Source organism: Tupaia chinensis, unplaced genomic scaffold (genome assembly GCF_000334495.1).
Source record: "Tupaia chinensis unplaced genomic scaffold, TupChi_1.0 Scaffold000532_1, whole genome shotgun sequence".
Lineage (NCBI taxonomy): Eukaryota > Metazoa > Chordata > Mammalia > Scandentia > Tupaiidae > Tupaia > Tupaia belangeri.
The window spans coordinates 4386801-4399624 of NW_006160045.1; the positions used below are offsets into that span (position 1 = coordinate 4386801).

General features: G+C 41.2%; 1 protein-coding gene across 1 annotated transcript in view; it reads left to right on the forward strand.

Annotated features, from left to right (window-relative positions):
- CATSPERE (catsper channel auxiliary subunit epsilon) overlaps nucleotides 1–12824 on the forward strand; it is a 226285-nt gene extending 213461 nt beyond the window's left edge. The window contains exons 21-22 of the mRNA XM_006157233.2: nucleotides 3524–3577; nucleotides 12486–12824. Of these exons, the coding sequence (XP_006157295.1) occupies nucleotides 3524–3577; nucleotides 12486–12639 (208 nt within the window). The 3' untranslated portion in view covers nucleotides 12640–12824. The remainder of the gene's footprint in view (nucleotides 1–3523; nucleotides 3578–12485) is intronic.

Consider the following 12824-nt stretch of genomic DNA (forward strand, 5'->3'; position numbering starts at 1 on the left):
CTGCTTCGGGGGGGGCCTTCTTTGGTTGGCGGCCGCCGCCGCTCCGGGGGCATGAGCTCCCGCGCCCCGCGCGGCTTCCGCCGGGCGCCCCGCACGGCTCTGTTTGTTTGTTTTAATAAGAGAGCTTTAAACATGTCACAGAAAAGCAAGAAACTATCCAAGCTGGGGAGACGCAGAAAATTTAGAAATCAGTATAACTGCATCCAGCTGAAGAAAAAAATTAGTAAACTGAAACAACCAAATGAAGGGGACTACACTGTCCACATCATCATTTACTTCTCCAAACAACTTCCAGACAACAACAAAAATACCTTCATGTATTACAATAAACTTAATCGCAAAATAACCAAAAATGTACTTACTACTCTCAAAAGGAAAAAAAAAAAAATCTAAACCCAGGGTTTATTGCATTTGGATTCAAGGTCTCTGAAAGATATCTATTCCTTCTTTAATTTGGTCATGCTCTCGACTTGACTTCGTATTCTATACCCTCTGGACTTCAGTGGTGAACTACTACCAGTGTACCTTATCTAACAGAGTAGGGGAAATGAGAGAAGGAAACACTAAAAATTAGTTCAAATATACGACAGCAAGGTAGAAAATAGATATAAAGACTATACTCCTAATACCTATATGTGGTCATGAGGCAACAGGTAGTATTTTTTCACTCTCTCCATTTTACAACTGATGTTGCTGTCTTTCACCAGCACTTCAGGTTGGTTTCCTGGCAGAATGCTCTCATATTTATTGCTACAGAATCTGACTTCTAAGCAGTTCCCACCTATACACATCCAGGGTTCTAAGTGAAATAGAGATTACTCTCCTAATTCTATCACTTTGCTTTTCAAACTTGTGTGTTCTGGCTGAGGAGGAAATACCACGATAACTGACTCAAAGTATTTATCCCATCCTAAGGAGAATTCCCAACCTCATAGGTGACCTTCCCTGCTAGCTTTATAGTTTCATTGCTATATCATTTATTATACAAACCAGAGCACTTTGAGCATGAAATGATGCTTTCGAGGTAACCAGTAATTACAATTATTCTAATAATAAATATAAGCCTTAAAACTCCCTGTCACTATCCTGTGAAGCCAATGAATTCTGCATCAGGATAAAAGTCTGACTGCTTTTCCCTTCCAAAATTCTCTCCAAAGGGCCTGGAGCAAATCAAGCCTACCAACATTAACAGAAGGCTTTGGTCCATTGATAATAGGATGCTCCTTATATCCTGTCCCGGGCATAGTATCTTAAACACAGACATTCTTTTGCTGACTTCCTTCCAGAACAGAGACTTGTGTTTCCCTTTCCAGTCACTGATCCAATAATTTGTAAGTGCACCTACAACCTACAAGCCTCCATGTCCAGATGCCCCACCGTTTTGGGCCAGACCAATGCAAATCAGCAAACTTTGTGTCTCTCACTGTCAAAACCAAATAAAAAGGAACCACTGTATTTGAGCACCTCTGAGAAACACTTTTGTCTTCCTCCAGGCCAGGTCACTCAATCTCGTTCTTAGAATAAAGCACATTAATTATGATTTCTGCACAACTTGGCTATTTCCATCGATACATACATATCAGCTCTTTTCCTTCTTTTGCCCTGAGTTCCTTGGTCAGAAGCAACCTTGTGTGGGATAACACAACAATCTATATGACACTCAGTGTGTCCATGTACAGTATTGCAGGCAGGCGCTACATAAAAAAGGCAAATTCAAATCCCAAACATGTCACAGGAAGAATGAATCACGGCCCCCTGCACCAGGTGGCTGTCTGATGTCTCTGACTAATACACCTGTGGCAGGCTTAAAGTTGGTTGCTGTTGCTGGCAAATACTACATACTACTTTGCAGTGGTAGAATACAGTCATCCTTGGTGAGGAGAAATCTATGCTGATGAAGCCATCCTAGGCACCATGCCCATATCTTTTTAACCTTTCCACTGGCATCAGCCTTCTTGGCTTCAGGTTTCTTCTCCTTAGTATCCTGCTTCACAGTTTTTTCACTTGCCATCTTGTATAGTGGGAAAGAGGTATAGTCTTGAGTAGCAGTGGAGAAGAAAAGCTGCCTAGTTAAGAACTTTCAGAATTATGTAATTTTCCGCTTTTCCTAATAAGAGAGATGGCCTGAGGCATAAAAATGGGCAGGGGCTGAAGCCAAGAAGGCTGATGCCAGTGGAAAGGTTAAAAAGAGTGACCCTTGGGAACCAGCAGTTAGCATAATGGCTATGTCGCTGGACTCCCACATAGTCGACCATGGTTCGCGTCCCGGACCCGGTGGCTTAAAACTCACGCCGGGCGTGTGTGCGTGCATGCCCAAGATCCCGAGAGGAGAATGGAGGAGAACGGATTGCGGCGTGACCATCCCCCGTGGGGGGTGATTTCTCACTTTCTGTCTCTATGTCTCTCTCTGTCTGACTGGCAAGCGCACGCACCCTATAGTGAAAATCTCTCCCAAAAAAAAATGGGTGACCCTAAAGGACCAGCAGTTAGTGTAATGGCTGTGTCCCTGGACTCCCATGTAGTCCACTGCAGTTTGAGTCCCGGACCTGGTGGCTTAAACTCACACCGGGCGTGTGTGCGTGCATGCCCAAGATCCCGAGAGGAGAATGGAGGAGAAGGGATTGCGGTGTGGCCATCCCCCCTGGGGGGTGATTTCTTGCTTTCTATCTCTCTGTCTCTCTCTGTCTACCTGGCGAGCGCACACACCCTATAGCAGGTGTGTGTTCTGATGCCTCCCTGTGCATGCCATGTGTACATGTGTACCCGTGATCCCAGCTGGCTGGTGGACTGTGATGTAAAGACCTTGTTAGGGATGCCTGTATTTCTTTCTCTCTCTCTCTCTGTCTCTCTTTTTCTCTCATGGAAGAAATGAATAAACCTTTCTAAATAGTGATATGTGCCAGCAGGTGGTGTGGAGGTTAAGATGGCTGGATCCCACATAGTTGACTTTACAGGTCAAAGTCTCAGACCCAGTGGCTTGAAAATCATGCCAGGTGCATGTGTGTAAATGTCTCAAATCCCAAGATGAGAATGGAGGAGAAGGGACTGTGGTGTGGCCATCATCTCTCCTGGGGGGGGTTTTCTCTCTCTCTCTCGCTCTCGCTCTCGCTCTGTCTTCTCTTTCTCTCTCTCTCTCTGGCAAGTGGGTACACCCTATAACAAAACAAAATAAATTAAATTAAATTGAAAAAGAAAGATAAGAAATGATGTAAAGTGATGATGTTGTGCTGACGAGCTCTGATTAATCACGTAGAAGTTATTTTGGATGGAAAATTCATTTGTATGCTGTAATGATGTATAGTGAATTAATGTAAAAAATAAAGAAGAAAAAAAATCACGTAGAAACCTAAAATGTATATGTGAAAAAAGCATCACACCTGTTATATGAATGTATTCTGTCTCTTATCAAGAAAATGACATCATAACTAAGATTCTACATGATTTGACTGTTACTGTAGAGATGTGGAGGGTATTTTTAACTGTATTGTTATTAAATCTTTAATATTATTTTTCTAATTTGCAGTTACTGTAACCTAACGGCTATATTTGCAGTAGAGACTACTGGAGTGATTCCAAGGTAAGGAGCAGTGTCTAACTCAATGGTCTTTAATGAGGGACTTTCTAAAAGGTACGATCGGCAGCTGAAAAGGATAGGTACCTCTCCCCAGTGTCTGCCAAGAGCAGTCCTTGTACAGTTACCTTTCAGAGTCTCCACTTTAAGAAATCCTAGGACATAAAATATTATTAGAGAAAATATAATAAAAATAAATCCTAAAACCAAAATGAAATGTAACCAAAAAAAGTGTATGAAATGTTCATTGCAAAGCCAATGGCTTTCATAATTCTATATTTAGATGTGTGTGTGTGTGTGTGTGTGTGTGTGTAGGTTTTTTTTTTTATCATCTATGAAATCTGTCTTCTGAAATGACAGAGACTTGCTGTTTTCCTGAGGCCCTGATACTTTTTCCCTATATATGACACCCTAAAAACTTTATGCATTATACCAGGATGCAGCAGGAAGGAATTTCTGAGAACTATTACTGAAGAAAGGGTCCCTTTTTATTCCACTCCACTCATAGCCAAACTTGCTATCAACCATATCTCTCAGTTCCACTTTCCCCAATGTAGCACAGGGCTGGGAGGCAACAGTGGCTGTGCCTCTGGCTCTAAGCCTGGGCCAGCATACATCCACTGACCATACATACTTCCAATGAGTCCAGGAAACAGGGAGTATTTCCACTGGAGAGCAGAGTCTGAATACTAAAGTTAGGACCTCAAATGACTTTGTTGCTCTGTCCTTGGCCTATTATTTTGGGTTTATTTTGTTTTGTTTTGTTTTTAGTTTTTGTAAAATGTTCAACACAAGGGGCCAGCAGGTGGTGTGGAGCTTGACTCCTCCACGGCCAACAGTAGTTCAAGTCCTGGACTTTGTGGCTTGCTTGCTCGCTCTCTCTCTCTCTCTCTCTCTCTCTCTGGTGAGAGCATGTGCCCTATAGCAAATAAAAGGATAAGAAATAAAATTAAATAATTTTAAAAAGGAGTTAAACACAGGTAGAAGAAAAATTAACTCATGGCTGTACTTTAAATACTACTAATGCCTCATTTTTTTTTTATGTTTAAGAAAATCAATGGTGTGTATTACTTGTAGATGAGATAAACCAAGAGTTGTATGTAAGTAACTTTGGGAAACATGTATAGCCTCCTTGCAGTGACTCTTCTTGCTCATTAGGTTGCTATGTTTAATTTAGGTGAATCTAGAGGTCTGTCTACCCAAGTAGTCAAGTGTGTTAGGGAGGAGAGGGGTAAGCACAGGAGGAGGACCTCACCTATTCACCCAGCTCTTACCTGCCAGCAGCTCTATCCCTGAATCTGGACACAGCACAGAGGTAGTCCTCTGAGTTAGTGACTATAGTATCATGGAGCTCTGTTAAGACTTGAAGGGTTCCAGAGACAAAAGGGTAGGCAGTGGTGAGTATCTTCCTACAAACTGAGCCCTTTCATCAGCAGTGATGAGATCAGTCTGTAGAAGGCAGAAAACTTGGCACTGTCCTTGCTTCTAGCCCAGTGCTCAGCCCTTCTACCACTTCTGAAATGTTCTCTCCTGCCCTCTGGAATTGCAAGTATTCAACCAGCAAACTCACCTAACCTCAACTGTCCTCTAAGCCCTCCCAGCTTTGTAGGTTAAACCAAGCTCTCCCCTGTGTACACTGCTTCACGGACACTGCTTCATGGAGACTGATCACCTCACCCCTCCCAAGTGATACCACTTTTCTTTTTCTCTTCTCTTCTCTTCTCTTCTCTTCTCTTCTCTTCTCTTCTCTTCTCTTCTTTTCTCTTTTCTTTTCTTTTCCCTTCTTCTCTTCTCTTTTCTTTTTCTTTTCCTTTTTAATATGCCAGAGGGAACATATTCTCGCCAGGAAGAGAGAGAACGTGAGAAAGCAATCCCCATGAGGAACACTCACTTCAATACTTCGCCCTCCATTTCTCCCTCCTTTCAGGATTTTGGGCACACATGCTCACGTGCCCAGCATTACCTTTAAGCCACCAGGTCTGGGACTCAAATTGCACAGTTGGCCATGTGGGAAACAACTGTCACAACCAACTCACCACACCTCAGGCTGGCCTCACACTGCTTTTTTAAATCTTCCATATACCTCAGGCCACATTACCACTTCCAGATCACTGTTTATCTTGGTTCTTATAAAACAAAACTAAATCAAAATAAATCATACACTGATCCTTTGAAGCTCATGCCATCTCACGTAGCCCTGGCTCACTCTGTTTCAGATCTTATCTAATGAGCTTCTTCCTCTGATAGGCTTTCCTTAACAATCATCAGAGGAACTTGTTTCCACCTTTATAGAGAAGTAGAAATTGCAGAGAGGAGGAGGGACCGGCAGTTAGCATAATGGCTATGTCACTGGACTACCATGTAGTTGACTGTGGTTTGAGTCCCGGACCCAGCAGCTTAAACTCACACCGGGTGCATGTGTGTGCGTGCCCAGGATCCTGAGAGGAGAATGGAGGAGAAGGGACTGTGGCGTGGCCATCCTCCTGGGGGGTGATTTCTCGCTTTCTATCTCTGTCTCTCTCTGTCTTTCTGGCGAGCACATGCGCCCTATAGCAAAAACCTCTCCAAAAAAAGAAAGAAATTGCAGAGAGGAAATCTTATTCCTGATTCCAAACATAAACACCCACTATCATTTATACACATTCTCTTTTCTTCCCACCCTGTTGCAATAAAGGAAATATTTCTCCTCTTTACATGTAATTCTTCCACCTGTGCTTTGCACCCTATCCCTTCCCACTTTCTAAGGAAGCTGTCGAATTAATTATTCCTTCTCTCTTCTGTAGAAGGAGACTTCAAAAGTTCATGAAAATGAAATTAATGTGTGATTGGTCTTGGTACAAAACATTTTTGAAATCTATACATAGTTTTTTCGCACTATGCATTTTCCATGAACTTCTCTAAGACCCTGGCATATTGCCAGTACCTCACACAGTGTCTGGCAGATATCATATGGTGAATTATTTAATAAAATCCCATTCACTGGGACTCAAATTATACACTTAATCTGGGTTAAGTGTATAACCACAGTGGAGAAAGGTCAGACTAAAAGGACTGGGAACCTGGGAAAACTGTAGCCCTGAGAACAAATAATTATGGCTTAGAAGGAAACCAAAAACATCAGATACCAGGACTTCAAGTAAGAAATAGCATAGTGTCTGGGTTAAGAAACAAATCCACTCTGATGGCAAATACCCATATAGAGGCCCAGGTGAAAGGCAGATGTCAGGCACCCTATTGAGAGGAGCATATAATAACTGGTATCCCAGCCCCAAACACACACGTCTGGTTGACCCTCAGGTACCTCAGATTCAGTAGGCCCCAATGCAAATCAACCATATTCTCATACACCCTCAAAAAAGCTCTCCTTTGGGGGCCAGGTAGAGCATGGTGTTTAAGGCAGCTGGATCCCACCTGGCCAACTGTGTGATTCAAATCCTAGATCTGGGCAGCTTGAAGAACACAGTGGGCACACATACGTGTGTATCCAAAATCCCAAGAGGAGAATGGAAGAAATAGGATTGTGGTATGGCCGTCCTTCGGGGCAAGAGGGTTGGATTTCTCACTTTCTCTTTTTCTCTTTCTCTCTCTGTCTCTCTCTCTAGAAAGCACATGAACCCTATAACAAAACTGCAAAAAATAAAAAGTGCTCCTTTTTCTGAATTTCCTATATCAGTGAATGATGACACCATTCTCTCAATAACCTATACCTGAAATTGGGAGATGTCCTTTATTCCTTCACATGTCGCAAACCCTCCATCTTAATCATCCAAACTGATCTGATCTAACTTTTTTTTAGAATAAAAGTAGCAATATTTTAGTCAAAAGTCATAGAATGCTATTTCACCAGTTCAGTCTCATGTACTTAATGTATCTTCTGTTGTGGTTTGATCTTCCTGATTGAATTCTGGGATATAATATTCAACTCCAGACTTGTTCTTATGATTAAGTTGGCCATTTTCTTAATTTTTCAACTCTTATTTCTGTGTGTCTGCATTTAATTTTCCTGACATAGCACTCCCTTAAGAACTTCTTGGATGGGAACCAGCAGTTAGCGTAATGGTTGTGTCGTTGTACTCCCACATAGTCGACCACGGTTTGCATCCCAGACCTGGTGGCTTAAAACTCATGCCGGGCACGTGTGCCCAAGATCCCGAGAGGAGAATTGAGGAGAAGGGATTGCGGCGTGACCATTCCCCCTGGGGGATGATTTCTCGCTTTCTGTCTCTCTGTCTCTGTCTGTCTGGCGAGTGCACGCACCCTATAGAGAAAAACCTCTAAAAAAAAAAAGAACTTCTTGGAGATCTGGTCTGGTGCTGGTAAATTCTTTTAGGTTTTGATAATCTGAGAATGTTCTTGTCTTTGTCCCATATGAAGAATAATCTTGCCAGGTACAGTATTCTTGGTTGCGATTGCTTTTCCCTTAACATTTTGAATATATTTTTCCATTCTTTCCTCACTCACATTATTTCCAATCAGAGGTCTGCTGTTAGTCTGATGGGATATCCTTTGTAGGTAACTTGCCGTTTCTCTCTTGCCAATCTTAGTATCTTGTCTTTGTCTGTAGTTTTGTTCAGTCTAGCTATACTGTGTTTTGGAGAAGATCTTCTTGGGTTGATTCTATTTGGGGTCCTTTGTATTTCTTAGGACTGAATCTTTGAGCACCTCTCTAGGTTTGGAAAGTTTTCTTGCAGGATTCATGTAATAGATTATCAATGTCCTTATGAGTCTCTTCACCTTCTGGAATGCCAATTATCTGGATGTTTGGACGTTTCATGGTATCTAGTACTTCCTGTATATTATTCTCAAATTTTTGAGCCATTTTCTCAGTCTTTGTGGTGGATTTTTTCTAGGCCAGCCATTTTCTCTTCTACGTCTGAGATTCTATTTTTTGAATCATCTAGTCTGCTTTTAATACTGCCAAGGGAGATTTTGACTTTTTGTATTATAGACTTCATCTCTAGCAGTTTCATTTGAGTCCTTTGTAAAGTGTGTAATTCCTCTTCTAGATCTTGCAAGAATTTCCTCTCCTGGAACTCGTCAACTTCTTTCTCCTTTCTCTTTAGCAGTTCATTATCTCTCTTCTCTTCCATCTCTGTTAGCTTCAACATTATGAATGCTCTAAATTACTTATCAGACATTTCCATGATTTTCACCGAACTGCTTGTGGATGAAGAAGAGTTACTCTTTTCCCTTGGAGGAGAGGTACTTGCTTTCCCACGTTTCTTGTGGCCCTGTGGTGATTTCTAGTCATCTGATGGATGGTGTGTTTCTTCCCAAACTTGAAGTTCAAGCTGAGCATCCAGGAATGTGAAGAATAGGAAACAGAGAGAGAGAAACAAGAGCAATAAAACCAACCAAGAAACAGAGAAAAAGAGAAGGAAAAAACTAAAAAAAAAATTTTTTTTTAAAAAGCAAAAATTAGAAAACCATGCAGCACACAAGCATGCTGCATGGAATCACTAGTTCTCAGGAGCCATGAATGTGTCTTCTGAAGGCCTGTTCCCTTGCCTCTCCTGGGTTGGGAGGAGGAGAGGGAATTATTAACAAGATAAAGGGAAAGGAGGGGCTGAAAGCCAAGAAAATGCTTTGTTGAAGTATTTTGATCAACTAGATTGGGTAGAAATGTTCACATATAGAAATGTTCACTTTGTAAGTTAAATGTGATTGAATGCATACAAAAAAAAAAGAAAAAGAAAGAAAATATACTCAGCGATAGTAAAATGTAAAAAGAAAAAAATTTAAAAAGGAAAAATTACCAAAACATGAGAAGACAGAGACAAAGGTGAAGAGAGACAGAGGTAGAGGCAGAGAGAAGGCTTGAGGGAGCTCCTACCACTCAAGTTTGTTTGCTGGAGGCTGAATTATCTGTAGAAAATCTTCATTTCTTTTTTCCCTGAAATCACTAGTTCTCAGGAGCCATGAGGGTGTCTTCTGAAAGCCTAAAAGCCTGTTCCCTTGCCTCTCCTGGGTTGGGAGGAGGAGAGGGGATTATTAACAAGATAAAGGGAAAGGAGGGGCTGAAAGTTGAGAAAATGCTTTACCTTAAAAAAAATTTTAAAGGAAAAATTACAAAAACATGAGAAGACAGAGACAGAGGTAGAGAGAGACAGAGACACAGACAGAAGCAGAGGCAGAGGCAGAAAGAAGGCTTGAGGGAGCACATACCACTTGAGTTTGTGGGCTGGAGGCTGAACTATCAGTAGAAAATCTTCATTTCTTTTTTCCGTGAAATCACTAGTTCTCGGGAGCCATGAAGGTGTCTTCTCTGATCTGATCTAACTTCTAAGTATACCCAGATCTACTGACTTCTCTCCATTTCTTCAGCCACTGATTTAGTTATAATTCTCATCATTTACCATGTACCTCAGAACTGGTTTCTCTGCCTCTACACTCATGCTTCTCATTTTTCCATTCTACACACGCAACAAGAATCACCTTAAAATATTGATCCTATTGGGTTGTTAGAAAGTCATGATGCATTTTTGCAACAGATGGTTCTCATTCATTTCTTGAAGGACAAGAGTCATTCACATCTATGTTATTGCTATGTCATTTGTCAGTTGACAGTTCTAGCTTCATTCTAAATAAATAAATGATTCATTGAGTTCTGGATATTTTACAACAAGTTGGAGATGGAAGACCAAACTGCATATTCGGCATATTTTACTGTTTTACTTTTATATAGGGAAGAATGTGTGTCAAACTTTTGAAAAGTTGCATATAGTTTATGGTGACAATGCTCTAAAGGACGTCAGTGCCAACAATGGTTCACAAAATTCCGTGCTGATTATTTAAATCTCAGCAAGCTCCTCAGTCAAGGAATCCCACCAATGTTTATGACAACAATGAAGGCACTGATCCAGTCAAACCCATGCTACACCACACGAGAGAGTGCAGAAACAATGACCATCCATCATTTAAATGTTCATGACCACGTGAAGAAGCTGGGATACATAAGCAAGCTCAATATTTGGGTTCCTCATGAACTCAAAGAACTTCATTTGGTGGCACATATAAACATCTGCAATATGCTCATTAAACATGAGACAAACGATCCTTTTTTGAAGCAACTGATAACTGGTGATGAGAAGTGGATTGTTTACAACAATACGGTGTGCAAACAGTCTTGGTCCCGATGTGATGATTTGACTCAAACGACACTGAAAGCAGACAGTCATCAGAGGAAAGTTATGCTCTCAGAGTGGTGTGATTTTAAAGGTGTTGTGTTTTTCGAGCTCCTACCTAGGAACCAAACAATTCGAATGTGTAGTGTCAGCAATTGTACAGTTTGAATGAATCTATCATCCAGAAATGTCCAGATCTCGTTGATTGTAAAGGAATTATGTTCCATCATGACAATGTGAGACCACACACAAGTTTGATCACCCATCAAAAATTATTGGAACTTGGATGGGATGTGTTGCTACACCCACCCTACTCGCATGAACTTGTGCCATCTACTTGTTTCATTCTCTCTCTCTTTTATTTAAAAAAATGTTAAAGAGGTTTTTGCCTTAGGGCACATGTGCACACCAGAGAGAAAGGGAGACAAGAGATAGTGAGAGAGAAAAAGAGAAATCATCCCACGGGAGGAGAGAGCCATGCCACAATCCCTTCTCCATTCTCCTTCCATGATTTTAGGCATGCATGTACACACTCCTGGCTTGATGTTCAAAATCACCCAGTCCAGGAGTCAAACCATGGCCAGCCACATGGGAGTCCAGCAATGTAATCACTATACCATCTGCTGGCCCCTGTTTTTCCCTCTTCAAAACTCCATGTGTGGTATGATGTTCAACTCAGATGAGGCTGTAAATCAGCATTTTGTTCAGTTTTTCCCCGATAAAGGCAGGTCCTTCTGTGAACAAGGAATTATGAAGTTCACTGAAAGATGGCAAAAGATTATCAAACAAAACAGGTAATATATCATTGATTGATCTCTGCTCTTTATATAAGTAAATGGTCTTTGAAAAACATAGAAAAAGTACATCATAACTTTTTCGACAACCCAATATATCCACCTCTGAAGCTCCCTCTGCTGCTAGGCTAATATCTAAACTGTCTAGGTTATCATAAGCTGTCTCATTTGGCCCCTGCTTGCATCATTCCTCATCTTCAGTCATTCTGCCTGGTACCCATGTTCCAGTCATACTGAACCAGTTTCAGTTTCAGCATGAATGACTGGGAGCGATCTTAATGTTTTCCCAAGTGTCCATGCCTTTGCATGTGCATCTGGCTTTGCAGAAAATGCTGCTCCCATCTTAGTCTCTCCCTCCACTCCCAGGCATTTTTAAAATCTAGTTAACTTTGATTTCTGCATCTACTCCTATCTAGCTACCTTCTTCCCATACCCAGTTCAAAGGTCTCCTCCACTAGAAGGCCTGTGATGTGAGGCTCTCACAGAACCTCACACTTTCCTCTCACATTATTTTGATCACTCCGTTTACTTTCCTCCTTGGTCAGCCACAAACACTAAAAGGTAAACACCTCAAGGGTGGATATCATTTCTTATTAATATATATTCTCTGTCAATGGCATAGTAGCTATAGCTATTCAAAATTGTTTGACTTGGGCTGGCCCTGTAGTTTAGTGGATAAGGGAGCCAGATCCTGTATGGTCAACGGCAGTTTCAATCCCCACCCTGATGGCTTGAAAAACATCCTGGGCACATGTGCGTGCATGTCCAAAATCCTGACAGAATGGAGAAATGGAAGAGAAGGGACTGCAGTGTAACCACACCCAATTAGGGTAAATACTTTCTCTGTGTGTGTGTCAGTCTCTCTGTCTATCTCTTTCTGGCCATTGCATGCACCCTCTGGCAATTAAAAGATAAGTTGTTTGACCAAATAAATCAACAACCACAGTGTAAACAATAACTTCTAATGGTCCCCCCCCCTTTTTTTTTCTATTTCAGACCAAATGCCTACCTGGTAGCTTCTTTGCTCTTTGTCCTGATGCTGTTGTTCCTCAGTATTCTAGTTTTGAGCTACTTCCACTATATGACTATTTACAGACAAAATATTTATGAACCACTACACAAACTACAAAGCAAACAAAAGAAAAATTAGGAAAACCAAGTCTTTTACTACGGATATATGTATGTAGAGGGAGTGTGCATATATGCTTATATTGACAGTGTGTGTTTGATCAAGAAATACTAAATGTAAGTTCAAAGTGTCATCAGATTCAAGAGCAAAAAATGTTCTTAAATTATCCCAAAACAGAAATAATTGCATGTATATACATATATATA